The sequence below is a fragment of the Sceloporus occidentalis genome, unplaced genomic scaffold (genome assembly GCF_023333645.1).
Source record: "Sceloporus occidentalis isolate IW3139 unplaced genomic scaffold, rSceOcc1.0.p SCAF_43, whole genome shotgun sequence".
In the NCBI taxonomy this organism is placed as follows: Eukaryota; Metazoa; Chordata; class Lepidosauria; order Squamata; family Phrynosomatidae; genus Sceloporus; species Sceloporus occidentalis.
The window spans coordinates 4,270,686-4,298,625 of NW_028317023.1; the positions used below are offsets into that span (position 1 = coordinate 4,270,686).

At 41.4% G+C, this 27,940-nt stretch overlaps 1 protein-coding gene across 1 annotated transcript; it reads right to left on the minus strand.

Moving 5' to 3' along the window:
• Nucleotides 1-1,438: 1,438 nt before the first annotated feature.
• LOC149289731 (lysophospholipase D GDPD1-like) lies at nucleotides 1,439-23,033 on the minus strand. Its single transcript, XM_089490250.1, has 11 exons — nucleotides 22,898-23,033; nucleotides 14,542-14,584; nucleotides 11,410-11,545; nucleotides 10,059-10,104; nucleotides 8,543-8,554; nucleotides 8,321-8,427; nucleotides 5,916-6,005; nucleotides 5,174-5,307; nucleotides 3,844-3,903; nucleotides 2,864-2,915; nucleotides 1,439-1,561 (listed from the first exon to the last, which is right to left on the minus strand). Exons 1-11 carry the CDS (start codon nucleotides 23,031-23,033, stop codon nucleotides 1,439-1,441), a joined length of 939 nt encoding a protein of 312 aa, XP_089346376.1.
• Nucleotides 23,034-27,940: the final 4,907 nt, after the last annotated feature.

The following is a 27,940-nucleotide window of genomic DNA, read 5'->3' on the forward strand; positions in this document are numbered from 1 at the left end:
ATGTTTCTTATGATTTATATTACACAGAACGATAAGGAATTTTGCAAACCAGGGAAACAGATCAGGTTAATGTTACTGCGCTTTCTCTGTGGTTTTAATGGCTTATGTGTTTCCAAGGGCCCTCAAAATTCTGGCTTCACTTTTTATGAACGCGTAGAAATAGATTCACTACTGAGATGTAAGAATAGTCGTAAATTTATTAATAATATATTCCTAACAAAATATGACATGCATATCAACATCATGAATCTTATCCCAAATGAAATAATGGCTTTGTATTGGAACGGGCCATGGAAGGGTGTAAGAAATGGCTTTCCGTCAGACATGTAGAAAGAGGGGAACGTGTCTGGCTGTCTTGCAGAATGCTACGTCCCGGTGAATATTTAAATAATTACATTGCAGGGGTTGAATGAGTCCAAGGGACAGCTGCTGTGCGCTCCAAAGGTAATCCCGGGCTTGGAGTTGCTGCCCGTTTTGTCCCATATTGAAGATGACCCCGCGGAGCTCCTACGGAAGGACATTTGCCCTGAAGTCTCTGTCTGGGAAGTCGTATTCAGTGTGCAGACTGTAGTAGCAGCATCAGAACCCCAAGTTTAGTTTACTAAAATCCACAACATGAACTGCTGTTTGCGATGCAATACGCGGAGACATCGGACTGATTTGTCTATTCGTCCCAACAATAACATAACAAGATGCTTCCACTTCCTATACAAACACCAGATCGTTAACCGCAAGCGCCGTACACGTAATCGGGGAAATATAAAATCATTTAAAAAAAAAATGTAAAAAATTAATTACTTAAAGCAGGACTTAAGGCGACATAATGAGTAAAAGCTCATTACTTTTTCTTAAACATACAGTAAGTTTCCACACTGGGGTATATGCAATAAAATAGTCCAAACGGCACGAACGACTTCTATACATAACCCCTTACGTATCTGTTATTCTCTGTTCTATACATTAAAGGATCATGGGTGGTCTTCTGGTCTAACACTTCCGACATAATCCTTGCTTTTTCTCCTCTTTAAGAATATAACTGCTCTTTTGCTATTGCTCTTTTAAATCCTAAAACAGGGAGTTTTCCCTACTCTGAGGGCTAACGTGGCTGAATTATTTTATTTTCAAAGAAAACCGATATAATCTGCGGCCAGAATCGAAATAAAAACAGATTAAATACTGAGTACATTCCATGTCAGACTCTCTTTATATTAAAAAATGTTTTTTTTTTTACTTTTTAAATATACAGTACTGAGGTTTAGTCCTGATTCGGCTTATTTACAAAATGTAAACTATAACATGATCCCCATAAATATAATAAAGGTATAAGTAACTATTTACTACGTTGAGAGTGAGGTATGATGGCCCTAATGCACAGCAAGATATCAATCAGATGGCCGGAGTAGACCTTTTCCTGCAGCTCGGCGTTTGATGTTAAGTTTCAGTGTGCGTGGTTTTCCAGGAATTCTTTCAGTCTGGTCGGATAGTCCGTCATAACGCCGGTGGCACCGAGGTCGAAAGCTCTTTTATATTCCTCTTCATTGTTTAGTACCCATATGTACACCTGATGAGAACAGGCTGCGTAAGTCACGGGGAACACGTCCGTGCAACTATACATAGGAATACAGACTGCAACGTTAGCTACATGCAACAACAGAACAGGCGTAGCTGGCAACAGTCTCGTATTTGGTGAGACAGTCCTGTCAACTAGGGTCATTATGTGACTCTCAGCTGTCCTGGCGCACGTTCTTTTTTTTGGAAGTGGCAGCACAATGCCTGTATCAAAGACATAAATGGCTATTTTCAAGGGATTTGGGGTGCAAACTATGTTGATTGTCATAGCAATAAATTACGGGGCACGAGGAGGCCACAGCCGCCTCATTATTTTGCATTAATTTGATTAATTGACATTGTTCCATTAAAAAGTTCGAAGTATCTTTTTTATCTTATTTGATATCTTGAGCCTTTCTATAGAGCACTACAGACCCTCTCTTTCTGACAGCCACAGGTGTTTATGATAAATACCTGTATGTATAGTGTACCGTATTTGCTCGATTATAAGAAGAGGGTTTTTTCAGAGCAAATGCTTTGAAAAATAACCATCGTCTTATATACGAGGTCATCTTCTAATCAGACCTCAAGTAGAGGTCTGACTACAAGACTAAGATCCAGATCCCCCGCAGTGCTGCAGGGGACCTGGATCTTCCTCTTTGGCAGCCGGCAGCGATGCGCGCAGACAACCTCCACTGCTGCCGGCACTTCTGCCGGGGCTTCCATGACGGAGCCCCGGCGTCACATGACCTTCCGGTGCTCATTCATAGAAGCATTTTTCTTAATCATAGTTTTTATTAAACATAAAAAAATAGTTAACATGTGAATTAATATTTACTAGTAAAACTTATATTCAGCCTTTTTTTTTCAAATTAATATTCAAATTTTGGGGGGGTCGTCTTATAATCGCGCAAATTCGGTAATTGGTAATAAAAAAAAATATATTCATGCTGCCCTGCAATATATATTTTTAAGGCATGTCACCATTTATAGAGACATAGGTCCCTAAATTCATATAATATACTGCATATTGACTAATTATTAAGCTTTTTTGTTGTTGTTGTTTTCAGCAACAAAAGTTTAAGAGATTCCTTTTTACTAAGAAATGCTGCTAAAATGTTTGCATTCTGTTAAAATAAGGTGATTTTATTATATTTCCCCCTAAATTCCAGTCCTTAGTAATTTTGCATGTTAATGTGACCCACCCTTCCAAGTACTCACTAAAATGATGGATACAGAGCATGACCTTCAGCCAAAACCACTGCACCATTTATTATGCTGTTTTTTGAGACGTCCGTGATTGAAAATACTCTACCTGAATTCCTCTTGCTTTAAGGTGATCAAACAAACTTTTTCTCATGATTAACCTGTAACAGGAAACAACTCATTGATGGATATCTTACTTTCAATAAACATAATAATTACCAAACACATTGGGCTGTGTTTTGCAGTAGGAATAATCTACATTAATGTGCTTTCATTCATTGTTTCAATCAAACCAGATCAATATTAGATAATGGCTAAGGTATGTTCTATATCTATGGCTATATCTATGCCTTTCTATAACTGCATCTCATGAGCAGAAGGAAATATATACATAAAGCTACATCTCTGGTAGAATCGTGGTAGAATGTATGAAGAGCGGTTTAATCAATAATCTGGATCTAATGGAAATAGACAGTATGATTCTGGTCACTGGACCATTCGATTGGTTGCTATGATGGGAGGTGGACATTTCAACATGGCACCTGGATCGTTATTTTCCGTAACTCCTTATGTGATTTGTGCACTCTTCGGTGGGTTTTTAGTGAGTTGTAGCAATTTATTATAAGTTATGGAGATCAGAGCACAACATTAATCTTGCTGAATTACCAGCAAGGACCAGCTCAGTCCTGGGTTTGGTCATTCATACTGGATAACAATGGTGCGGTGATGACGTTTTTCATTTGTGTGATTGACTTTTTATACTAAGACTATATGTTGTGTGAGAACAAAATAACACACATCATCATGTAATATTTTGTGGCTCCTTCTCCTATAATTTAAACAAAACGTACAATTAATCCGCTTTGTATAGATTCTTTTCCTTTCCTCCGGAATAGAATCCATGGAAGGCTACACATTGCAGAGCATTGACAGCCTGATATATCTTCACCAGTCAGACCCATAATAACCGGCTCAGATTAGTACTGAAACTGGCCGGGTGCTTTGTGCGAGAGCATTTAAAATACATTTCAACAAAAAGAGCAATGCAGGCATACTGAGACCCATGCAATGAAATGCCGAGATACTTACGCATCTGCCATCCACACCACAAACTTGTGACTTCTGCTCATTTTTGAGGGATCCTTAAGTCTGTAGAAAAAGCGTGAAATTGCAAAAGTATTTATTTCTGCTATCCGAGGTTCGTACGAGGTGCTAGACCCCAGGCCTTACACATATAAGGCTATCCTTTACTACATAAGAGAAAAAAAAAGTCACTGCTGCTGTCCTTGGGGATGCCACTTCAGCCAAGGTCATCAAAGGGACAGTCTAATGCCAATAAGGGGCAGGAAAGTGTTCCCATTGAGATCAAGGGAAAGACTTTACACATGCGGAAACCCCCCCCAGCATTCAGCAGAGCCACTGCACAAGTAGTCATTGCACTCAGTAGTGCATCACACGCAGGGAGATACATTTGGCCAAATGCATCTCCTGCAGGGCATTAAGCTTGGGAGAAGAAAGGGGCAAATGGATTTGAGGGGATCCGCCAGAATCACCCATGCATTTACAAAACCGACCACACAAAAACTTAAAGGGACCACTATCATATGCATTACATATGGTAAGTTTAAGTTGAGAGAGCCTGTCATTACTGATCAGAACTGTGAGTGCCCTTGTACATATGGGTAAGATGCCAGTAAATAACGTGCCGATATCTGCATCTTCAGGTCACGTTGGATTACTTTCTTCTGAGGCTTCATCAAGCATTTAGTACATTGCATTCCCAATAGGATAAAATACAATTTAAACAAAAACATTAAAATTGGCAGTATACACAATTATTAATTAAATAAATGACTACAACCTACTGGTGCAGGAGGATAAGCTTACAATGCATTATTCTTATGATCCCTTTCCATTGTCTCATTACGATTTCCTCTTTCCTTAGGCCTACTTACTTTCCGTTTCCCGGTTACTCACTGCGTGGAAGTAGTAAAGAAGTCTCTGAACTACACACCTATTTAATCATTATATCTGTATCCAGTTTAAACAAATTTACCCGAACAATTCATTCTATGTTCAGGACTGGCCATGTGGTTGTGGCCTCTCCTGTCTGTGTTACTGCTGAGCTCCACCGTTGAGGATGTGCGGTCACCGGGAACAGCATGCTACGGAGGTTATGCCGGCTCAGCATGGTCCTTCATAGTGTAAATGGACCGTCTCTCTTGTAATCGGCCCAATGAGCCTGATTGCCAATAGGACCATTTACCACTGGATCGTGGACCTGCAGCTGTAGGTCTAGGCCTAGCTGACTTAGGCCAGAACATACCAGTTGGTACTAGTTACCAATGATATACGCTGGGACCTACATGCTTGCTCAGATACTGTAACAAAGTGGAGGACATTGTATTTTATTTCTTACTTCATTATAATAGAGGGCATTGGAATCTCCAGGAACTGCTCTCGTATGGGGACAAACGGCAGGAGTCCGGTGTAAAACAATCCCACCAGGAGTAATACTCGTTGAAAGCAGAAGAGGAGGGGGATGTCACAGTTCTGGAAAAACAAGGATGGATCATAAATATCATAGAAAGCTGTAACATAAAACAAATATACACAATCACATGAATGATGATACCGTATGAGATGGCGTAAAAAGTCATGCCATTTAGTCTCAAAGTGAAAAAACGGGAAGTATTCAAGTTGTGGCTGACTTAAACCATGGCGATATAGAAGTCGGATGAACAATGTATTTGCAAGCCTCTAGCATCCAGAGGGTTAATGGCATAAAAGAAGGACAAATAACTAAAAGCAGCAACATGTGACAGCTTAATGTAGGGCTGTCGTTTTCCCAAGTCCTACGCTTCACGGTTCAGTACAATAAGTAGACCTACATAACACAGTGTTTACATATTAAAATAATATTAGAGACCCAACTCATATTTATACCACGGGAGCAGTCATCTTAACTGCCTGTTCTCACAACAATTAGCACTTATTGCTCTTGTTCGTTGAGTTATTTCTCCCCTTATTGGTTCTGGCAGCTTTGTACATTAGGTGTGTGATGGAGAAAGATTTTAACAGCTTTGGCCAAAGATCTCTAATTCCCTGAGCTAAAATACCGCTTTACTTATAAACTGATATTTGTTTTTTGCCACACTTACCTCTTTGTGACATTTCTGCACAATCTCGTAGTTTGCATTGCCCCACACGGTCAGCTGCTCTCTGTTGTACTTTTTCACCAGCTCTGACACCTGCGGCAAAAGACGTATCATTGTAATGGTTTCTTCCAAGTAATCTACACCCATGGAATTGTTTAGGAACTTTACACTTGACCACAGCGGTGAGACAATCAGAATAGAGAGATCACTATATCATCTCCACAACTCGACCGCCATAAGCACCCTCATATCGTCGACGCCGCAGGCAGAGGATACTCGCGGGCAGCCGGGAGCTCAAATCACAGATTGTTCTAATCTTTCCCTAAAAGAAAGGATTGCATTCTAAGCTGACCCTCCCGCTACCTAAAACAAAGAGAAAGTGTGCCCGCCACGCTTCACCGTTATAAACACCGGCTTGGTCATGAACGAGCGACAATTAAATGAAGCCGGGTTCTTCACACCGTGGCACTGCCCATCTCACCGGTTAATACCGGCAGGAGACAGCCACAATGGACCACTTTCTCAAGGAGCAAAAACACATCGTTTAGATTCCTTTCGGATATCAATATTATAACATCTTCACGCGTTTCCAAAGGGTGGTAAGTCTTCGTCAGTTGATTAAGCCTAATGTCAAAAGTCTAGAGTTTTCCAGCTGTGGGCTTGAGAATTCACTATTTCTTTAAGACTAGCCACACACTGTGAGTCATCTGGCAAGCAGTTCCCTTGATGAGCCCTTAACACTGCACACACTGCACGGCCGCTGCAGCGATAAAAGAGAAATGCGGTGAGCAGACAAACCGGGCAGAACATTCAACAAGACAAATATTTACGATGAGTATAAATACACACATTCCTATCAGCTGAGAAAATATTGGTTTATTTCTAAGCCAGCCTCATACTAGGCTCTCTGATTTACCCATTCCCCGCCATTGCGTTGCTTATAACATTATTAAAACAATACCACTCACTAGTCTTCTCCACTCCCCACTGACTCTCTAATGTGCATATAATTCTTGCTGTTTTGTCTCAATCTTTAGCAGTCTAGGTCTAAACTGTAGATATACTGTACATTTTGGTTCATAAAGGATGTTCCTGGGTGTAATTCTCATAGTAAAGTCTCGGCTGCAAACCAGCTTTACTACTAGATGATTTCAGCTGCTCCAGAAAAAGAAGAGAACTCAAGGTCCAGCCAGCTGAGAAGTGGGATAGAAGCCGTAACGCTTCAGGAACCGACAAGCCTAAAAGAGTCCGGTAAAAACTGCTACCGTCACAGTGCTCCCCATGGGAAACTCGATGTGCTGGGAGGTATTCTATGTATATGGGGGTACTTTTTATTATAACCAGGACCCAATCACCTATGCTGGCACATGGATGTTGTTTGGGTACTTGTAGAAAAAAAAAGGTTGATAAGTTGTGCTGCCTGATATAAATTAGCTCTGTTATGAGTTAAAGGCACTTGTACAACGGCCTCATCTATGAAACACAACATGGCCTCCAAAATGTAAAACCAGGCAACAGACCAAAAAGGAAGGTGCCCTAACGTAAATATTGTTTGAGGGAAGTTTGAGTCCTACCACTCCAGAGGTGGTGTAACAGGGTGTAGTAGGGTTACAGCACACAGTGAGTATCGGGAGTAAAGTAAGGTATGAGTATATGTAGAGATGTGCGTTCATTTGTTAGTTACCCCTTTCAGAGAAAGCTGGCCCTTGTGTATGGACAGTAAGCCAATATTCCATAAAATATTAATTATTTCTGCTAGCTACTGGTATGCAGGGCCGGCCTTAGGGGCCTGCGACCTGTGCGGCCGCAAAGGGCGCCATGGCATAAGGGGCGCCTGCCCGGGACTTAAATGAAAGCATAAAAAAATGTTTTTTTTTTACTTTATTTAACATCCTCCATATTAAATAAAAAAAATTAACTTTATTTTACATGGAGGATGTTAAATAAAGTTAAAACAAACAAAAAAAAACGATGTTTCAATTTAAGTCCTGGGTAGGGGCACCGAGTGGTCGCTCGTGAAGTTTTCAGGGACCGCTCAGCGCCCCTCACGCTCCGTGACTCCGTCGCGGCAACAAGGTAAGTAAGGATAGGGAGAAAGGGGAAGAGGAGGGGGCAGTGAGAAGGGGCAGAGTGGGGGAGGCAGTGAGAAGGGGCAGAGTGGGGGAGGCAGTGAGAAGGGGCAGAGGACGGGGGGCAGTGAAAAGGGGTAGGGGGGGAGGCAGTGAGAAGGGGCAGAGTGGAGGAGGCAGTGAGAAGGGGCAGAGTGGGGGAGGCAGAGAGAAGGGGATGGGGGGCGCCAGAGGAGTAGTCCGCACAGGGCGCCAGAACACATAAGGCTGGCTCTGCTGGTATAGCGCTCTCTCCAAGATGGTATCAATGTGGAATAAGGAATGGAAGAGCCGGAATACCTTTTTAACAAGAATGCCGTTATTCACTTTGATGTCAATGTTGATCGGTGTCTCTGGAAAAGCTTCAAACACCTCTCGCAGCAAAGGGATACGCTTGTCTTCTCCAGCTTCACAGCAGCAATCTGGAACAAAGTTCATCTGTCACTAACAGGTTAACCCAATTTCCAACAAATGGAATCTTTTAAATCACAGTGGGGCAAGCAATTTCAGAGCATTTCTTACAGCTCTGGGACTCTGAACGTTAAAAGGCAAATCTGTCCACTCAACATGATGTCCGAGTCTATGACCCATACTGTCACCTGTAGATGCCAAGCACAAGCAGGATTCACATATGGAGTGCAGCATGATAGGGTAGATGACTTAAAGGTTTATAACCACAGCAATAGACTAGGGTTAGTTAGTAACCAGCTGTTATTCACTCATATAAGGGCAGATGAATAATTTTGGGAAACTTTTAGCTGCAAATGGGCTACAAGGAGTTAGATATAAAGAAAAAAGCCAAAGAAATGTGTTAATGTATTGATAATGTTTAAGGAGTGTCCAAGAGGTTCATTAACTGAAGACTTTGAGTGGGGACTTTCCAAGTCCAGTCTCCAAAGGCTAATGTAAAAGTTTAGGGAAATACTAAACATAACCCTACATCGTGCAAACAAGTAAAAATCAAGCATGCATACTGTGTAAACAAACAAGCATTTAAAAAGAAAAAATGGAGGGGGGGAAGAATGCAAACTGGAAAATGACCAGCTGCTGCGTTGGTCCAAACCGTATGATCATTGAGGGACTTCAGTGTGTCGGGTAACTTTACGGTGAACGGTGGAATCATAGATTGTGTTTAACATCTACAGGGCATCAGCTTTTAGCACAGAGAGGCCTATGGCATCTCATCTACTCTGAGTGCTCACAAAAGTTAAATGCTCAAAGAGTCAATGAAAATTCACAGACAATCAATGAGTGCTCCAGCTAAATGGCCCACGCGGCATTTTGTTCCAGGCTTGTTTTTTATACCTCTGGGCCAACATTCAATAGCAGAACAAGCTTTTAAATGTTGTTTCTCATCTGAGCATCTCTGAAAACAGTGTTCTGTCAGAAACCATAATGAAGATGGTCACTTCTTGCTTGCTGTGCATTATTAATGTGGCAATCCCTGGAACTAATGATAAGCCCCTGATGGAGATGGCGTTGAGTGCGCATCATCCCATCTGACAAGCTGGAATGCTTTGTTTGTTTTGTTGCATGTCTTGTATACCTTTGTGTAGCTTAAACAAATGTTTAACTTTTAATAAAAGTATACTGATCCAGGCTCGGGTAATAGTGCATTGTTCCCTCCCTGACAGCCCTCACATGTTCTTTCCAATGTCTGACAAATGAATGTTTGCTTGGCCCGGGCGTGACTGTTCCGACTCATTGCTCTCCTCGCTGTGCCATCTGCTGATGATCATTTGGCACAGTTATAAAGCCACAAGTGCCTCATCTATCTCAGACACACCAGCCCTTAAAGAGCAAAGGCGATCTTGGTTGAACATTTTGTAGCTTTAAACATTTTGTACAATTTTAAGTTAATATTTTAATTTTAAACCAAGTTTAAAATAGGCCAACCCCTATTCAAAAAAACATAGGTCAAGCTCCATGACTACGTATCCAGCCTAGAAGCGATTAAAGCTGGAGGTGGTGGCACAGCAGGTGGCCGTTCAGAACAAATGAACCGAAAGACTCATAGAAAATAGTTTATGATGTTTACCCTTTTCAAAGGTGACATCCAGTTGGCACAGGTACGTAGGGAGATCCTGTAAAGATAAACATGTATTCAGTATATTCATCAATACGATTGTTTCTTTCCTACAAATAAAATGAAGATCCCTATATGAATATAACAAAGATGTTCATTTCTGACACTTGCTGGACGATTCATAGTTCTATAGAAATCCAGCTTTTTCAACCAAGATAAGAGAAACACTAAACGAGATAACGAAGATCAAAATAAAGACCATCCCACTGAACCAGGAACAGTTGCTTGGTACTTTCTACCAGTGGCCAGCATATACATTGTGTTTACTGGCAAACAAAATTCTTAAATCGGTGGTTAAATCCACACAGGAGACAAACCCCTCACTTTGGAATCTATAACACTGCAATTTCATGTTGTATAACAGGCTGTGTTTGATCTACATGGGATGGTTCAAAGCCCTATTGATTGAAATCAGTGTTTGTTAATATATTAAAATCCTACTTACTCTGGGGAGGACAGAATGTTACACAATCATTGTTTTAAACGTTTAAGTTTCATATTAGCACAGAAAGTATTCTCTCTCTCTCTCTTTCTTGTTTAACCCCTACATACATGTACGGGCTCAAAATGCATTGTTTTCAATGGGTTTAGGGGCCGCCCATTGTCCTTAAGGGGTTAATAGTCCAAAAACAGCAATATACAGATCGCAGGCTACACTTGTAAAGATCTGAATTATTTAGCCATATAGCGATGTACGTGAGGCTTACGCTAAGAGAATTAACGAATAGTGGCCTTTACCCTAGTTTCCTCCTCTTGGGAGGTAATGCGTCTTTAGATAAATGCTCATGCCCTCACTTAGCTCTCAAACTGTGGAATGTTAATCAGCTAAACATACTGCAATGTTTCCTGGACTTAATATATATCCAGCAGGAAACGATTTTAATACAGTAAATAGCCTGCCTGAGCCCCGTAAAGTAGTGCAACCATATGGATGGTGGTTCTGGTGCCACCAAGCACCTCGTGTGACGTCCCAGTTGTTGCCAAGTGTAGAGAAATAATGGACGTTCCATAGACTGTTTGAAATATGCTCAGCCAGTTCAATCAGTTTAACAAATGCCTTAACCTAAATCCAACGGTATTTGGTACAAAGCAGCAGACATAACACCATGGAGCGCAGGGGTACAATATCAGTAATCTCATTGTTTGTAAAATTCCTTGTGTCCACGCTCAGTAACCTTGGAGCCAAATGCGTTTTCTTCTTGTATTTGTTTTTTAATTTAGAAAAAATATATACCGCCCTCGGTTTAATTGATTTAGCTTGTCATTTTTAAATATATCCTTAAAATGAAATAAAGTTACTTACAGAGTAGTTAAGGTCTGAAATGTTGACGTTGACGCCAGTCGACCTTTTCAAGTTTCCATCGTGTGACACCACAACGTGTTCATCTTTTGTCAGGTGGCAATCGAGCTCCAACATGTCAGTCCCAAGGCTGACCGCACTATGAAACATGAGGGGAAGCAAAATAAGTGGAAAAATAAATCAGCTAAAACCATAGGAACCAACAAAAAAAATCAGCTAAAACCATAGGAACCAACAAAAAAAAATCAGCTAAAAACATAGGAACCAATTTCACATAATTAACCTCATTGCTATACAGAAGGGCAGCAAAGCCCTACAAAATACAACTCAAGCATGCATTTGATTAAAAAATGCTAATTATATTTTGGTTCTCATTGATTATTTCTTAAGTATTTGTCACGTGTGAAAGGGACATGTATGAAAACTAAGCGGTTGGTGACCAAATGAGAAATTGCTAAAGTTTCAGTGTCATCAAAGAGTGATGAAGGTGCTTTCCACGCTGGTCTAACCTTTGAATTTATACCTTGAGATTGAATAAATGTACTTTGTACTTTTTCTGAGCTATTTACTCAATACGATCTACGATAAAAGGTAGGAAATCTGGGGATTTGAGGCCAGTTCTTTTGTGAACCACAGTTTCTGGATACCAGAGACTTGATAGTAATCATAAACTATTCATTCACTGTTCTCATTGGCAGCAATGCTGGCCTTTTAATTTTGTGAGAATGATACCAACTGGGCAGTGGATTTGCCAACTATTTTGTGTTTTTCTTACCAATGTTTGTTTAGACTGTATAAGCTATGTCCTATGGCAAAAACATGTATTTTCTTTGAGCATTGCCAGGGTTATTACTTCCATGGGGCAAGAAGGGCAGCTGCCCCAGATGCTGCAAGCCGAGTGCCATGCTTAAGCAGCCTGGATGCCATGCCCATGCCTGGGATCTTTATGGCTCTGGCTATCAGCAAGCCCTTGCAGGATACGGGTAGGAGATCCTGCTGACATTGCGGGCGGTCCCACTAACGTCAGTGGGCGTCCTGCTGACCTCGCAGGACACGCGCTTTTTGACGGGGAAGTCACCTGGACTTTCCCGGTGATGACCCAGAGAAACGGCGCTTCACCCGGAGTCTCCAGGTGAAACCTAGTGAGTTCCCAGGTATGGCCATAGTACAATAGCAACTGGTTGCTTAAGACAAGCCATTCTAATGTTTAGCACAAGGCAGTGTGGTAATGAGTCAGGGTGCTTGCCTAGTAGATTGGGTTAGAATACATACAAACCGATAACATGCAGCTGTATAAAAGTATATTATCTAAGCACTAGAACAATTACTCTTATTTTGTATTTGCAAAGTAACCTCTCTGCTTACATAAGCTACACATATTATTTGTTTAAACACTCATTTTTGGTCACTTGACTAGACAGATATTGTACATGACTTCACCACTCAAAAAAAACAACACTGTCATCATGACTCGACTGAATGCAATACATATGCTCCGATTTTAAGGTCGATTTTTTTAACGGCATGCATCACATTATACATTACAGATCTACTTAATTGGGACAAAATGTTACGTTGACCCAAGACTGATTTCTGATGGCACTTTACACCCCATCTATATTATGCAGCAGGTGTGAAACATCATATTATGCATCTTCCATTTGAGTTGAGGCCACTGGCAAATGGTAGTCTTTACTTTTGAGTATTTTTTTGCATCACATTGTCTCTTCTGCTAATGGATAACATTACGGTAAGCTCGGACCCGTGAGAGCTGCTCCATGTTAAAGGCGGCCTTGGCTCTTTTGCTAGTATTAATCTCAAGGACTCTTTCTTTGGATTCAGGATGTTCCTTGATAAAGTTTCGCATGTTTGCAGATATTTTTACAGTTTTCAAGGATACATTTGTTATTTGGAATTTGTGCTCATTCTTGCCAAATTTCAAGGTTCCCATTATTATGACTATTGGAACTAATACAAGTCTTGTGTACACAGTACTAGAGAAGTAACTTCATGGAGGCTTAAACTCAACTTACCAGTTCACCATGCGAGGGGTGACCATCGTGACCCGTGAACTAGATATTCGGTATTTATATCTTCCTTTTGTAAAGATATTATACAAAACAAATTTCAGACATCCAACCATATGCCTGACAGCGATTTTCGGGTAAAAAAAAAAGCATTTTGCTATTGCCTTGGCTATATCAAAATCTGATTAAAAACATCGAGCACAGAGGGATTTTGACATAATATTGTAACCAACGGGTACTTCAGCTACATTAGCAAGATTAATTGGAGAATTGAGATTGAGTTTAGAAGTAATTAAATCTAAGCCACTGGGAATCTGCAGGTCATCAGCGTACTTTGATCCTTCATCAGACTGTTTGAATGTTTCTAGAGAATACAAGGTATTGAGGGTTTGGGTAACTTGCTTTCCTCTCAATGTTGATGGGTGAATGTTCCCATCAGTGTCCATGAGACCAGCGGCCCACCACGGATTTGCCCTCAGACCCGATGATGTACTCTCCACAAGCCAAATAATTAAGCAGTATAATGAAGAACTAATACAGAGCCAACCATAACATATAATCTAAAAAGAAATGAAAAAAGCTCCTCTAAATATTATATATGGAGGGTACAATTACTGAAGAAATGGAAGTTCTTTCGTACGGTAGGTCTGATTAACGAAATTTTCTATAATCTACTAAAAAATCCACAGGTTTTATAATTACAAGGTTTATTCATATTTCCCAATAACTACTAAAAGATCCTTAACTGGCCCCTTGATATCGTAGGAGCTAACCACAACTCCCACAAAGATGAACTTTATCTCTGTACAACTCGCATGCATATTTAAATTACCTTACTATATTAACCACTTCTGCCGGGAGGCTATTCCACTAATCTACCACTCTCTCGGTGAGGTAAAACGTCTCTACATTAAGGCGCTGATCCTCTAACTTCAGGCAAAGACCTCTTGTTCTAATATTTCTACTCTGAGGACAATAATGTCATATCCATGTGTGGATCAGGTTGGTATAGATTTAGGTTGACAGCTTTATACACCACTGAACCAACAAGTCAAATGATTCTTAATATTCACCCCGCAAATTGATATTCAAAAGGTAGTTTACTCACTGTTGGAAAGCGGTCATTGTGTTTTCCAAGTTTTCACCTGCACCTTAAAAAATAGAAATAGAAATATTATTTTCCATAGAATTTGCTTTACATACTGATGGGAATCAAGTTTATTAAATGGAGATAAATATTAGAAATAAAAAATATACATCTTAGGCAATGTAATATAGCTAAATACAAGGGCGTCGAGACCTCGAGGTGCAGCCCGCGTAAGATCGGCAGCCAGGGCAACCGATGTTACGTGGGCCGCACCTCGAGCCCTACTACCTACCTGTGGGAGGGTCTTCTGTAGTGCATAGAGGAAGCGGACCCTAGCAGAGTTCACGTGACATCACATGACTCTGCTCCAGTCCTGCTTCCTCTGTGCAGTACCAGGGAACGCAGAGGGAGGCCGTGCCCTCTGCTGAAGTCTGTGAGCGGCATCGAGAAGCTGCAGTGCAGGTAAGGGGGTGGGGAGGGTGTTTGAATGAGTATGCGTGATTGAGGGAATGAATCTGTGAATGAATGAGTATATGAATGAATGAGTGTGTGTGTGATAGCATGGATGTGTAAGTGCTGGAACATAGGCATGATGGGACTGTGATTGCTGTTAGCAATCACACTCCTATCATGCCAAGTCAGCCAGTACATGCTGAAACCTAGCTAGCTGCCCCCTTGTGTATTGATGCTGCCAGCAGTATGGGCATGGGCGTAGGAACCGGGGGGACAGATCCCCCCCAGTAACTCATGCGGGGGGGACAGATAACGAAGAAATCCCCCCAGGGCCGTAGGAACCACCCCCCAATAGAAACGCTGCAAATGCGGCCCGCGAGACCTCGAGGTGCGGCCCGCGTAAGATCGGCAGCCAGGGCAACCGATCTTACGCGGTCCGCACCTCGAGCCCTGCTACAACAAGAGCCCTGCTACTTACCTGTGGGAGGGTTCACGTGACATCATCCCATCCTGCTTCCTCTGTGCAGTACCAGAGAACGCAGAGGGAGGCCGCGCCCCCTGCTGAAGTCTGAGCGGCATCGAGGAGCTGTAGTGCAGGTAAGGGGGTGGGGAGGGTCTTTGAATGAGTATGCGTGATTGAGGGAATGAATCTGTGAATGAATGAGTATATGAATGAATGAGTGTGTGTGTGATAGCATGGATGTGTAAGTGCTGGAACCTAGGCATGATGGGACTTTGATTGCTGTTAGCAATCACACTCCTATCATGCCAAGTCAGCCAGTACATGCTGAAACCTAGCTAGCTGCCCCCCTTGTGTATTGATGCTGCCAGCAGTATGGGGTCTACACATCACTTACAGCCACCCTGTACCAGCATGTATTGGCTGACTTGGCATGATAGGAGTGTGATTGCTAACAGCAATCACGGCAAGCACAGCCTAGTTACCAGCATTTACTGGTTGCCTGGGTATGATAGGAGTGTGATTGCTGTTAGCAATCACACTCCTATCATGCCAAGTCATATTGCTATTTTTTTTTAATTGTGGTGTGTTACCTACTTTTATTAAAAATGTGAGTTTTTATTATTATTTTTAAAGGTGGGGGGTCATTTTCGGGTTTTGGCTAAGTGAACCGTGAATGTTTTGGTCCAGAATTTTCATTTTGGTGCATCCCTAGAATAAATAGAAGTATTTAATTTTTAATTATCCTGAATTTGCAGTCACAAACCTTTCTAGGCCCAGAAATCAGTGAGAGGAAAAGTAAAGGTTTTGTGTCATTTACTTTATTTTAATCTGCATGTTTTATTAAAGGCCATATTTTCTCACAGTGAAGAATGAGTGCGGCCCTCGCACGTATACAATTCTGATGAAGTGGCCCACTGCAGAAAAAACTTGGACACCCCTGGCTAAATACAAATTACTCTTTGATCATTAAGTATATTATAGCTCTATCCACAAAACATATTATGAAACTTCTACCAAGGCGTGGATCCAAATACATATTTTAACTACAACAGCACAACAGCAGTATTACACTATTCACACTACTACTGTATTTGCTCAATTATAAGATGACCCTGATTATTAGATGACCCCCCCAAAGTTTGAATATTAATTTAGGAAAAAAGAAAAAGCCTGAATATAAGACTACCCTATAAGAAAAAAGGTTTACCAGTAAATATTCATTCACATATAAACTATTTTTTCATATTTAATAAAAATAATAAAAAAATAAATAAAAAGGTCATGTGACGCCAGCGCTCCATCATAGAAGACCCCAGAGGAAGTGCTGGCAGCAGCAGAGGCTGCCAGAGAGGAGGATCCAGGTCCCCTGCAGCGCTGCGGGGGATCTGGATCTTAGTCTTATAGTTAGACCTCTATTTTAGGTCTGATTAGAAGACGAACTTCAATATAAGACGAGGGATATTTTTCAGAGCATTTGCTCTGAAAAAACCTTGTCTTATAATCGAGCAAATACGGTATATAGAATGTTTTTACATTCTATATAGTAGTGTGAATAGTGTAATACTGCGAATTAAATTGTAGAACTGAAGATTTCTGATTTAGTTTGATATATATATATCATGCTTTCACGTGTGTGACATCTCTTTAAATTAATTATTTTAATCTAGGAATAAAGATCAGGCAAATGGAAGTCCGCAAACAGATGAATAATCTTGGACTGGCTGATTCTGGTCTAAAAAGATACACAGTAATCCAGTTTACGGGAACTTTAAGTGACTTGCTCTGATGAAATCATTATTGAGATTGGGTTTATGCAATGCTGTGAGTCATGTAAGGATTCACCGATCACACAGTTGCTTTACATACCATAATTGCAGACGCGCACAGATACTCCTAAGATAAAAAAAAAATCATCGTAAAAACTGCTTCGCACGCAAATAGTGGCATTATTGCTTAATACGTTGTAAGGTAAAGTGAACTAAGATTGCTTGTTTTATACTGTGGTGGTAACTTGAGAATAAATGTAGCAGATTCACTAATTGCCTTTACACTTTTTAAATGGATTGTTTACTGCCCCTGACAGTAATATGCATTTTTTAAAAGTGGAAAAAAAATTCTTAGCTTAGGGAGAAGCTGCAGCTACAGAGTGGCATCCCCACCTTTATTAAACTCCAGAGGAAGGATTTTCCTAGTAGTATTACTTGCAGAACACACAATTACATCATGGGGTTAATTCACCGAAACCTGTGTTTTTGAGTAAACCCTTAACAAAATGACCATGCTGCAAAATTAGGAGAAGAGCATCCTTCTGGCCAACCACATATCTGACGAGCCGCTCCGAGGACAGAGGCAGGTGGGAAGTTTGACTGGGGCAATACACCCCTAAGGTGTCCTAAGGCGAGCTCAGGGACAGGGCCGGCCCAAGGGAAAATGCCGCCTGGGACGAATTTTAAAATGCCGGCTCCCCCCTTATCTACCCTTCCTCTCCCTCCGTCCCTGCCGCCCCCCCCCCCCTTGTACTTACCTTTCAGCAGTCCTGCGGCGAGTCTCCCTGTTCGGTCTCGGTGCCGGCTTGTAATGTTGAGTGCCGGAAATCTTCCGGCGGCCAATCGTTCATAGCGACGTCGCTTTTTGATCCTTCGATGTCGGCTCTTCCTATCATCGTGAAGCAGAATTCACCAAGCGTTGGATTGTTCACCCACTAATAGGGAACGTGAGCTGGGTTTAGACCGTCGTGAGACAGGTTAGGTTTACCCTACTGATGATGTGTTGTCGCAATAGTAACCCTATGTCCATACTAATTATGCATATTTTTGGACCAGTTCAGTAATTCTTGCTGGAGACATTTTTAGTGCTGCATTATTATTATTATTATTAGGTATATTTCTACTTTTCTGCCCATATTTTCATGGGGGGTTACATCTCCCCACAAATTGTTATGTTACATCATTTACTCATTGTACAGCGCTGCAGTATATTATAGTGCTATACAAGTCAATTAATAATAATGAATAATAATACAGAAACACAACCTGACACTCATTATTATTTCTGTCTGTTGCTCTTTGTTCCTAATGATTAATGGTAACAGTAGTTAAAAAAATATCAATCTGGAAAACAAAGAGGATCAAATTGACAGGTTGGTTGAGTTACTCATTTTCATTAAACTAGCTCGTTAGGTAGGTGTTCATCTGTCGCTATTAATAATTTGGGTGTATAGGGGACACTTCACTTGGAACAGAAGTCATCCAAGCTCCCAGCATCAAATACCAGGGTTAATGCGTTCTTTTATGCAAAGGGCAGGATTACAATCCTTCAAACACTGAGGAGCTGCAAATAATTCATCAGCGTTTCTGAGCATTAAGCAGATCACGTCAACCAAGGAAAGCTAGAAAAATTGGAGCAACTCTTAAAGACGTCGGCAGTTTTCTTATTCCTCTGTATGATAGAACATCAAGGCCTGCTATTCAGCCATAAATTCTTAGGGGTTCATCCTGAGCCGTCAAAAGCTTGTCATGCTCTACAGGAATCTGAGATAATAGGCACCACATGTCTACACATGTCCTTAGATGCTAAGTGTTTGTCTTCGGCCCCAGATCCTTCTATCCCCATTTCCTCACTGGATGCCCCTCTTTTCTAAGCAGGTATGAATATAAGTATCGTAGTATTCTACAACCCTAAAAGACATTGTAAATAAAAAGGGTCCCATCTTAATAATCTAGAGAAGCTTGAAAAATGTGATAATATCCGGCACCTATGAATGAACAGATAACGAGGATCTAAGGATAGTTTTATGTTTCAATTGAATATCATTGTATATGAACTGAAATATTTATTGGAATAATGTTTTCATATCTTTGATACATAAAACTTTGTATTAGTTTTGTTTAATAATAATAAATCTTATTATTATTAAGACAACAGAAAATATGGTTTTAAATCAAATTGTATAAAAAATACATCATTATTATCAAATGGTGCAAGCATAGTAGTCAAGTTTTTTGTTTTTTTTTGGAATATTGGAATATGCCTTATTGCCATCATCACATAATGGGTCCTGCATAGTGTCTCAAGGAGTAAACAGATATGTCCTGAACACTGGCTGTTCCTCTAAATTATACATAGATACATAGTAAATGGGTGATAAGATGAACACACGTTTGTTTAGGGTGCAGGTAAGGTTATTAGGAGGGAAGGTTACTTTTAGTGTTAAAACAAGTAGAAGATGGCTGGTCTTAGTATCAGGCCACTAAGACAACCGCTTGGGGCATCTGGCCAGGAGAAGGGGACGCTGGCTGTTTCACACATCGGGGACATTTTGTGGGGGTAAGTAGATGTGACACCTGCCAGGGGTGAAATGAAAGCCTAAACGGGGGGGGGGGGGGGGCAACAAGAGGACTTTGACCACATTGGCATTCTATTTGTGTGTGTTGTGTGGGGGGGTGCAAAGTCACAATTTCTCTGGGCTGCAACTTGGTATAGGACTTGCCTTGAAATATTGCCTCCCTGTGATGGAGACAGACAGATCTCACAGTCATCTGGAATGTGGGATCCAGCGAACCCAGCGAATGCTATAAATGCCATATGTTTACAAAGCAATACATATGGTTGTCTGTGCAGGCTTAAGACGAATGCTGAACTACATCTACATTGTAAGCTTGTTCCTTGACTGTGAAATAAGATAGAGCCTAAAATCACTGCCGGGTTTTCAGAAGAGCCTTGGGTGACGACATCGCTGATCTCTGTAGTTTGGCGGAATTACAAGTCACTTAATCTCCAGCTGACTATCTGTGCTGAATGGCAGGTGGCAGCGGTGATCTATTTGCCTCAGGTGCCACCTTAGGCTTAACTAAGGGCATCAGTTAGGCACAGTGCTTCATGGCAAAAATGAGCCAGTTGGTGAGACTGAAGTTCTCCCTTATAACCATCCCACTGAGCAGTGGCACAATGGGGAGCCTGATCACCTAATAGCGTGGTCGACCCCTGGTTCTGTGGCAGAGATCCATGGGAGCGTGTTCCATAAGTGTACACGTGTGTGCAGGGTCTGCAGCGTTCACCGAGACAGAGCTGGAGCCTACCGGCAGTTAGTATATTATGTTCAGCCAAACACATCTCCTGCACGGGGAATGGCTTGGGGAAGGGGGGAATTCTGCAGAATCTCCCTATACCGCTATGAAAATGTAAAGGAACCTCTCAGCTATTTAATGCAAGACTACACCTTCCAGCTACAGCAGGATGAGGGTGATGAGATTTTTAGTCTGATCAGTACTAGCGCACTGCCTTGACCTCTTAGTTGCACAATACATATACACTGGAACCGTACAACACCAAAAACCATTAACCACCATCAATGCAGCCATTAGTCATTAAACTAAAAGAAAACCTGTTCATAATAAAATAAGCGCTTTGCATTTGCCGAGCGTCATGGTGCGATAATACTTATAGCTACACTGTATCTCCCATATCATGCGCTGTGTATTTAATGCAGGACTGGCATGAAGCGCATGTGCTGCAGAACACCCGTCTTCTATTTGCTTCTCATACTGCAGCGCTGACATTTTACACACCATAATTACACTGTATAACACGTATCTATATAAATAAAACCATGTAATATGAACATTACAATCACAATGTTAACAGAGGCGTAACGTGGACCCCCACAACGCTGTTTAAGCTGATACTGACATCTGCTGCTCGTGATGTCTGTAGTTATAACGATGATATCCTTTTTGTGCACTGTTTCCCACGATATATATACGGTACATATACCGGTATATTCCATGAAATGGAACAGATTTTTAATGGAAAATCTTCATAGCCGTACAGAGGCGTTTATCACTCCCATCACTCCTGTGTCCCAATGGCACGGTGTTTTGGCTAATCCAAGTTTACATTTAAAAGGCAAATTGATCACTAAAAAACCCTTTTGCACTTCTAAACGTTAATGTGTGCAATACTGCGAAACAATCAAACATACATGCAGTTTCTAAACGAAAAGGTGAGAATATGCAGCACATCCATTGCCTTGACTACAAACAAAGTTTTGTCACTTTGAGTGTGAATCATGTGAGCCCCCGTCACTCACAGGGTTAAACCAAGAGATATCCTTAGTGCCTAGTGTTGCTTTGACTTGTTTTCTGATAAGGTAACTTATTGCTTGTGTGTTTTATGGTTACAATAAAAGCTTGGAATGGGCAAAGGTCAGTATAGCGCACAATTTATCGGTAATGTTTATTGCATCCTATGCCTATATCCTATGTTATTTACAACAACAGTGCTATATTGTGTTTCATTTCGGACCAACTAGTGCTGCCATGCGGTGGTTGTCACATTTATTTGGCTTACATTAAACAGACTGGTGATGCCATGTTGTGGCTGTCACATGTATCTGCCTTAGATCTCGCACATTTGTGATGCCATGTTGTGGTTGGCACATTTATCTGGCTTACATTAGACAGATTGGTGATGCCATGTTGTGGTTGGCACATTTATCTGGTTTACATTAGACAGATTGGTGATGCCATGCTGTGTGGCCCTCAACACACACCATAAGGAACACACACTCATTCTAACTGCTATGCTACTATTATGGGGTCATGTAATGTCACGTGAGAGTTGTGGTTTCAACTCACTGATCTTGTTTGGCGTAATGAACCGCCAACACCAGTGAGAAGAGCCGAGCTGGATCCGCAGAATGCGAACTTAGGTCATATTATATGGGGCTGATCATGCTGTTTTTGTTGAAGAAGCCTATTCGCCTTATATAATGCATAATGAAATGACAACTCTCTTGCAAACTGCAGCTTTAGTGAAATATTTCCAGAGTTACAGCACATAATAGCTTGTCGTGGGCAATTCATTTCTTCTTTATTCTCTCTCAGTGACAGTGACAATGGTAGCCATAGGTTTAACTGCCCATAATTATACATTTGACCAAGTGACATGTTTGATGGTTTCTGAACATAAAACTGTAATATATGTGAATACGAAAAGTTTACCGGTATAGTTCAAGTGCATTTGGGGTTTATTCACTTAAAAGGGTTTTTTACATTTCAACTGCCTGACATCACTATTATGCATTATCGGGGGCAAGCTGAGCTGTCTCTGTATAATCCATTGGTAAATGAGTGAGGAGCACCTGTAATTAAAGATGATTATTAGGGTTTGCCATTGATAACGCATTATCCCCTTTTAGGGAACAGACCCCTATCTTGTCTTTAACTGCTTTCATTGTTAAAACACCTGGATACTCATATCAGCTTCCAATGTATTTGGACAGGAACCCATGGCTGGACCTCCCTAGTAGCCAGAAGACCTGGAATGTATAACTTAATATGTTGCATCTTAGAACATGCTATATGTACTGTTCCATTACAGATAAGTGCTCTGGTACTGTTTGCCTTACTCTTGATTGTTACATGTAGCTCCCCCCAAACTCTGACACCGCAGTATCCTTACCTCCCCGGTGGGAGATGTGCTTGCATCTGAACTTCTGTTGCTTCTTCTTGTGGAGCAGGTTGGGGAATTTGAGCAGTAAAGCAGAGGTGATCACATAACCCCCCAGGGTGGTTAGCAGGTAGAAGGCTGCTGACATGATGCCTCTTGTTTCAGTAGCCACCAGCACTCAGGTAACCTTCTGCCAGGTGTGAATGAACAGATGTGTGTGAGTGATCAGTGTGCTTGGTCCCTGTGGAGAAGTCCCTTAGGTGCAGGAGTGACGATCTCTGACACTACAGGGTTCTGACCCACAGGGTGATCTCTTGGCTCCTCTGTATGGGGTTCACTAGGATGTGATCTTGCAGGGTGCTGTTTGGGTGCTGGTATGTGTTATGCGCAGGCACAGGGCTGTGATGTATCTCGATGACCTCTGTGTAGGTATGCTTTGCTGCTGGTTCTATGAATGGAATCTTGTAGATCGCCGGTTATTCGTATCTCATGACCGATTGGCTGACAGGTCGTGCTCCCAGGGACGAGCTGGTACTCCGGTTACCCCTGACGCAGTAAGGAAAGCTCCTAGGACCTCCGCAGGACCCGGTCACAATCAATGAAGGTTTTGGTGTCAGCGAATAGCTCAGGGGCTTCAGGGCTGGTCTTGCAGTGTCCGGTACACACTGTGCATCTGGCTGTATGTCCTATATATCAGCAGACAGACTCCCTCTGGGTGGATATGGTCCCTTTGGTGATGTGTAAGCAGATTTGTAGCTCCTCCTCGGGGTGTGCGGGGTAGATCCGCTCTATCCGTGTGCTCTGCCCGGCAGGCTGGGCGCACTGCAGCAGCTTCTTCCTGCAGCCGGGCAGGTTATTCCACACTTGTCATTGCCATATGGTTGCGCATGCGTGAATCCTACATGACGGTCTTACTGCGCATGCGCTGCCTCCTTCTCTCGTGAGTTTGCTGCTGTGGCTTATGCAAGAATATGTACGTTATGCTTCCGAGAAGGTTACCGTATGTTGTGCCTCGTCAGGGCAAGTTAGGAAGCGGGACCAAGGCCTTAAAAGAGAGAAGCCTGCTTAAAAGGTCACAGGGGCGGGCTGGCAAAGGGTGCTCTGGTGGGCTGCTCTGAGTTAGATATTGGCCACTGGATTTTTTTTTTGCGGGTTTTATTTGCAATTCCACATATAGGCACCTGGGTCTCTTTAATCGACCCCCGTTTGTTTTTTTTCTCATTTACAAATTATATACTTTATATATATATTTTATGTTTATTATATTTTTTTTTATATTATATATGTATATATATATATATATATATGTTTATATTTAGAACAAGTAAGGCTTTTTTGAACCCATATTCATACATGTAAGGCATTCTTTTTTATGAATACGTTTTAAAAAAAAATGGTTTTAAAAAGTTTGAAAAATGTATTTGCGGTTTTACAGATATGTAAATTATACACAGCTAGTATAAATGGGAAAAAAAAATCCCAAAAATATATTCCTTAACTTGTCCTGATTTGGAAACCACCCTATATAATTTTTAATTATTTAAAGTTTTCTAAATTTTCTTTATCTTTTTCCTACCCCTATCTAACTAATTCCACAGTAATTAACCCCCACCGCACCAACTACACAATGTAAATTAAATAGTAAATATAAAACCCCATAGGGTCAAGTTAAAAATAATTTAAAAATTCAATATTTGTAAGGTTTCAGGGCTTGCTGTTTTCTTACTTTTCAATGTTTCTCTTCAGCTCACAAGTGAGAAGAAGGACAGCATTGCCTTTGTCATCTGACCAAATCCATGCATGTGATTGGCTGTAGAAGCAATCCCATCCACAAAAGAGCAGTGCTGGGATCTGCTGGTGAACCAGACCGATATACCAGACTGGTGCTATATGGGGCAAACTCAAACTACTCGTCCAGTAATGTACTGTAAAAAAACAAAACATTTGGCTAATGATTGGATGGCAATATTTGGCTAACGGGTGCAATTATGACCTGCCCACTTGCCTGTTTCAGGGGAACAGTAGAAACACAGTGCTTTTCCTAGGCCAAGTGGCACCCCAGGCAAGAGTGGTGTTTGGTGCCCCTACAGCACACTCTAGAATTTACCTCTTTAATCCTAGGCAGTTCTGAAAAAACTAGGACAGGTGTCAATCCTCCATGTGCCCTTTTGGCGAGTCCAACCAGATTTCCCAGTTAATACTGCATATCAAAAACAATGCTCACGGAACTCAGTGTATGGATGCCTTGGCCCAACACAAACTAGCCTTCGCTATAAGGAACTGCATACAAATATATTCACTTTGAGAATCCGTTAGGTGGAGATTCTGCCTACATACCCTCATAATCATCTCTACCAACATTTGGATCCCTGTCCTGGCATTGCAGTACATCTTGCCCACTTGGACATTAGCAAGTAATCTGCACACAGAATGTGCCATCTCTGCCTATTTTGCACATGTTCAGTACCTGGCTTTGGGCACTGAACATTCCCACTAGCCAGTAGTATTTAGAATCAGAACTCTGCTTGGGTGGAGGAAGCATCCAGGACACAAGCCTGATGGTTGTGATCACTGGCAACTATTCCTGTTCAGCAAGTCAACTCGTCTGTCATCTTGGTGCATTTTTATTGCTTCTTTATCAGTGTCCTAACTAGCATATCTCCAAAAATCCTTCGATCTATGCCCTCCTGTACAGGGCTCTGACCACTTTCCAATCTCCAGCCTTGTGTATGACCCTGGCTTGTCCAAGAACGTTCTTCAGTCTCTGACTTTGTACACGACCCTGGTCCCAAATATTTTCCAAACTCCAGCCCCTGTACTTAAATTCTGGCCTGTCTTGACAAAGATTATACAGTACTAGCCGCTGCTCTGGTAGCTTGTACAATAGTAGTCCTCAAAGTCCCCTCTTCCTGACAAGGATATATTGCAGGGGTGTCCAGCCTGCAGCCCTCCAGCTGCTGCAGGACTACATGTCCCATAATGCTCTTTCAGCTAAGGGGCTGGCTGAGGAGTATGGCAGATGTAGTCCTGCAGCAGCTGGAGGGCCGCAGGTTGGACACTCCTGATCTGTTGGGTCTACCACAAGAAAATCACTACATGCATGCAAACCTGAATAATTTCAGCTGCCATGTATTTCATAGGTCATTGGCTTTGTTATTGAGCATGATTAACATAATTAAAGAAACAAATGAGATGTTACTCCGCACACCAATAAACTCTTTAATGAGCAGATAATGCTCCAAAGAATGCAGAGTGTGGTGCATCTGAACACCACAAAATCACAGATGCACAGAAAACAGCAAGAGGCAGATTCCTGCGAGATATTCTATTGGAGGGAATCTAAGATCTGTACATGGGAGTGGAGCCTTATTTAACTGCTATGGCATTGTGTGCCTCTGTAGCCATTATGTATTAATAAGGAAAATATGCAGAACATTGTTCAAAAGTATAATGAACTGAAGCAACGTTGTAAAGAAGAGCGAGCCAACAATTCCCCCACAATGATGTGAGAGACTGATAAAGTCATACAGAAAACAATTGAATCGTAAGGTGTACTTAGTTATCTGCACATGGCGTCTCCGTTTTGTTTTTATTTTTGTTGAACAAACCATAACACGGTGTAATATGTCACGTTGTTGTTGTTCTTCTGAGGTTGTACTTACCTAATTGTTAGACCTGCTAAGGTACAGATGATTGATTGTGTCCTGATGTTTAAAACCATAGAATTGAAAGAGGGTGTACCTTCTTTTTCACACGACTGTATAACTTGTTTGGGTAATAAGTGATTAATTTAAGTTTTTTATTTTCTACAGCAGGGGCGTCCAACATGCGGCCCACGGGACCTCCAGGTGCGGCCTGCATGAGATCGGCAGCCAGGGCAACCAAGATCACAAGGGCCCTGCTGCTTACCTGTGGGAGGGTCTTTTGTACTGCAAAGAGGAAGCACAACCCAGCAGAGTCACGTGAACGTACGTGACATCACATGACTCTGCTCCAGTCCTGCTTCCTCTGTGCAGTACAAGAGAACACAGAAGGAGGCCGGGTCCCCTGCTGAAGTCTGTGAGTGGCATCGAGAGAGCTGCTGTGCAGGTAAGGGGGTGGGGGAGGGTGTTTGAATGAGTATGAGTGATTGAGGGAATGAATCTGTGAATGAATGTGTGTGTGTGTTAGCAATCACACTCCTATCATGCCAAGTGATATTGTTGAATTTTCTGTCCAATTGTGGTGTGTTAACCACACTTTTATTAAAAGTAAGCAACACACCAAAATTGAACAAAAAAATACAACATTAATTTATATATGATTGCCAGCAATCACACTCCTATCATGCCCAGCCAACAAGTACATGCTGGAATCTGGGTATGGCTGAGATTGCTGTTAACAATCATGAAATATATATATATATATATAATATAAACATTACATTTTTTGTACAATTTTGGTGTGTAACATACTTTTACTAAGTGTGGGATTTTTTTTATTATTTTCTGCTTATTAGCTTCTGCTAGGTGAACCCTGAATTTTTGGTTTCCATCCAGAATTTTCAATTCGGTGCATCCCTAGAATAAATAGAACTATTTATTTTTTACTTATCCAGAATCCTGAATTTGTAGTCACAAAACTTTTTAGGCCCAGAAATCAGTGAGAGGAAAAGTAAAGGTTTTGTGTCATTTACTTTATTTTAATCTGCATATTTTATTAAAGGCTAAAAATTACAGTGGAAAATGAGTGCGGCCCTCGCACGTATACAATTCTGATGAAGTGGGCCACTGCAGAAAAAAACGTGGACACCCCTGTTCTACAGGAAATTAATTTAAAAAAAAAAAAAAAAATCACTCCCAATGGTTTTGTTACCTTGAGCAGAAAAACTTACTATGAGACATAATTATTTACACTATTACAAGGCATCCTGTACCATGCGCGACCCATTCAAGATCTCCAAGAGGCTTTTGGCGCGCAAGAACTAGTTTGTTTGTTTTTAGTTGCATGGATCATGGATAGGTGATCAGGTGTGTGAAATTAAGGAACAATGTTCTATTTATGCAACTTCTTGTG